This window comes from Dipteris shenzhenensis, chromosome 13 (genome assembly GCF_047967505.1).
Source record: "Dipteris shenzhenensis isolate YYH24624 ecotype China chromosome 13, Dip_SZ_1.0, whole genome shotgun sequence".
Lineage (NCBI taxonomy): Eukaryota > Viridiplantae > Streptophyta > Polypodiopsida > Gleicheniales > Dipteridaceae > Dipteris > Dipteris shenzhenensis.
Genome location: NC_141608.1, coordinates 27649979 through 27653073, shown reverse-complemented (window position 1 = coordinate 27653073; position 3095 = coordinate 27649979). Strand labels below are relative to the sequence as shown.

The window sequence follows — 3095 nt, the reverse complement described above, 5'->3', positions numbered from 1 at the left end:
CCTTTGTTGAAATCACGTGCGTTGCTTAGTCTACTCGAGTCTCGAGCTCACAAGCCCTCTATTGGGATTCGCATTGCCCTCCATTTATTTGCATGTTTGGTTAACCACGGCTCAGTTAGGAAAACTCAGGCCAAAAAGAGGACTTTGATTTTGGGGGAGCGCACTTATGGGAGTTAGAGGGGCGCATTTATACACGCTTGGACTACCACCACATCTCTGTCCTTTCCAGAGTTTCTTACAAATTCTCAACTTCCAATTTCTCTCTGCCTCTTTGCATTCCAATTGGTTTCGCTTATCGTATCATCTTCGTTGTTCCGCCATGGCTGGTACGTTACCTCGTCCTCATTCGTCCCGTCGCCTCTCGCAGCAACACTCATGGCCGGAGTCCCAGCTCCTCGAATTCAATGACGAGTACCTGAAGCTTTTCCGCAGGATGAACCCTCCCAGGTCAGTTTCTGTGTGTTTGTCGGCCGTACGCTGAAATATTGCGCAGCTATACCGCGATGGCTAGAAAGCATAGCGGCGTGTTTTGGTCTAGTGGGCTGGATGCAAAACAGGCCTATGTGGGGTGGACCGATGGCTGACAATTTGTGGGTCTTGCAGAGTGGTAGTAGACAATAACGCCTGTGAGACTGCAACATTATTCAAGGTAAGTACGAGTTACGAAACTCAGTTCCGGTGTCAAATCCCACTAAGTTTGGATTTCTGTATGATTTTCGGCTTCAAATCCTGCAGGTGGACAGCGCAAACAGGCATGGCCTTCTCCTTGAAGTTGTGCAAATTCTCACAGATCTGGGGCTTACGATTCACAAGGCTTACATCTCATCTGATGGAGGATGGTTCATGGACGGTGAGTGCTTCAAAGAGAACGAATTTACGCAGGTGGACGTACAGTCTTTGGCAAGTCTGTCTTAGTGCTAATGTGGAGACTTTGGTGGTTCAGTATTCCACGTGACGGATGCTTCAGGAAGGAAGGTGACCGACGAGGAGACAATAAGCTTCATCCAAAAGGTATGCTGTGCAGGCTAACAAATGTGAAGCGCTATTGATTGTAAATCTGCCAAAGCTCACGATCATGGCTTCTTGCCGCGCGAGCAGAGTATCAATGGTGCGAATGATCAGTTCCAGAGAACGGTTGGGGTGGAGTCAGCTGCGGAGCACACCTCCATCGAGCTCACGGGAACGGATAGGCCGGGGCTTATGTCGGAGATTTTCGCCCTGCTTACCGAGATGCGGTGTAACATCGTTGCAGCCGAGCTCTGGACTCACAACATGCGCGTAGCCTGTTTGATCTTCGTCACAGATCAGCTCTCAGGCGGTCCTGTTCGAGATCATGAGAGCCTGTGCAGAATAAGGGACTCGCTCGGCCGCCTTCTGAAGGGCGATGCCGATGCTAGGTCGGCGAGGACGGACTTCCCTACGAGCGTGACCCACACAGAACGCAGGTTGCACCAATTGATGTTCGCGGACCGTGACTACGAGCGCTGCGACGACGATGAAGGCAATGCTAGCGAGCTTGCCGATGCAAAGATCACCGTGAACGCCTGTGAGGAGAGAGGGTACTCTGTTGTGAGTATTGAGAGCCGAGATCGCCCGAAGCTGCTGTTTGATACGGTCTGTACGCTGACGGACATGGACTATGTAGTTTTCCACGCGACCGTCGATTCGGAAGGCGAGCGGGCTTATCAAGTAAGGCTCTAAATTCTTGAAACGATTCTATACTCTGCACGACATCGCTGCTTTGTAGCATAGCTCCAACCTCATTCCTTGCATAACACACAATCACCATCTCCTCCCTTCTGTCCCCCTCAACGTTCCAACAAGCGTCGCAGGTAGATACATTGTCTGCGGAAATCCCCTTATGATATGTTGTGTTGTGTGGGCAGGAGTATTACATCCGGCATGCAGATGGTTGCACGTTGAACTCGGAGGCGGAGAGGAGGAGGGTGATACAATGTTTGAGAGCGGCGATCGAGCGGCGGGTGTATGAGGTATGAAGAGCGAGTTGCGCAGCGAGTTGTGCCTGCCTTATTAGCTCCTTGTCTCCTGCGTGCATAGCTCCACCCTGACTCCCAGAGATTATGCTTATGCACAAGCTGCCTGCTTACTTGTCTCTCATGCATACCTCCAACCTCACTCTCATAGATGATGCCTGCTTAGTTCCTTGTACCTCTTGCATAGCTTCAACCTAATTCCAAGAGATGGTGATTGTTCTGCAGGGAGTGAGGTTGGAGCTATGCACGAGAGACAGGGTGGGTTTGTTATCGGACGTGACGCGCATATTGAGAGAGCAAGGGCTAACGGTGGCGAGGGCGGAAGTGACGACCAAGGGCCAAACCGCCAGCAACGTCTTCTTTGTCAAGGGTAATGTAATTGACGGGAAGGCCTTAGAAGCCGTGAGACGGGAGATAGGACAGTCCGTCCTTCGGGTCACTACAACTTCTTCCTCCTCTTCCTCCTCCTCCGCCCTTTGCACTACCAAATCCTCACCTAGCAAATTCTGGCTTGCCACATTGTTCGGGAGGCCTAGCCAAGTCCTCTACAATTTGGGCTTGATCAAATCCTCTTCTTGATCCTTGCCACTACTACTCTCTCTCTCTCTCTCTCTCTCTCTCTCTCCCCTTCAAAAAAGTTCCTCCTCTTACCTCTCTCTTGTCAAGGGCTTGGGTGGTGCTTTTTCAACCCTGGAGAGTCTTCCTCCTTTTGTAATCTCATGCCACCACCCTCGAAGATGCTATGGTTTGTGCCTCCCTTGCTTGCAACTTCCCAAGTAACCCTTGATTGATCGATTGTTAGGAAGGTCCCTCCCATAGCACCTTCCCCATCCCCCCTCTATCTCCATCTCCATCTCTATCTCTATCTCTACCTCTATCTCTATCTATATCTGTATTTGTATTTGTATCTCTGTGTCTGTCTCTCTCTCACACTCACACACACACTCACATATTTACCTTGTACGGCTCCTCCCTATTGGGTTGTGAGCCTTTGTATTATCAAAATTTAAATTTCTCATTGGTTGTATTATTACTTCGACTTGGTTCTTTTTCTCTAATGTCCATGAAGAAACTCTCAGACACTATTGTCCCTCCCTCTCA

General features: G+C 50.0%; 1 protein-coding gene across 1 annotated transcript; it reads left to right on the top strand.

Annotated features, from left to right (window-relative positions):
* The first annotated feature begins 319 nt into the window (after positions 1–319).
* LOC147895237 (ACT domain-containing protein ACR4-like) lies at positions 320–2573 on the top strand. Its single transcript, XM_087383435.1, has 7 exons — positions 320–447; positions 604–649; positions 736–850; positions 944–1011; positions 1099–1689; positions 1887–1991; positions 2220–2573. The coding sequence occupies exons 1-7, from the start codon at positions 320–322 to the stop codon at positions 2571–2573; spliced, it is 1407 nt and encodes a 468-aa protein (XP_087239561.1).
* The last annotated feature ends 522 nt before the right edge of the window (positions 2574–3095 follow it).

Bases quoted from the DNA above. Each gene is read 5' to 3' on its own strand.
- LOC147895237 (XM_087383435.1), top strand. From the start codon at position 320: ATGGCTGGTACGTTACCTCGTCCTCATTCGTCCCGTCGCCTCTCGCAG. The intron at 448-603 runs GTCAGTTTCTGT...TGGGTCTTGCAG, and splicing joins CGCAGGATGAACCCTCCCAG to AGTGGTAGTAGACAATAACG. The intron at 1,012-1,098 runs GTATGCTGTGCA...CCGCGCGAGCAG, and splicing joins CAATAAGCTTCATCCAAAAG to AGTATCAATGGTGCGAATGA.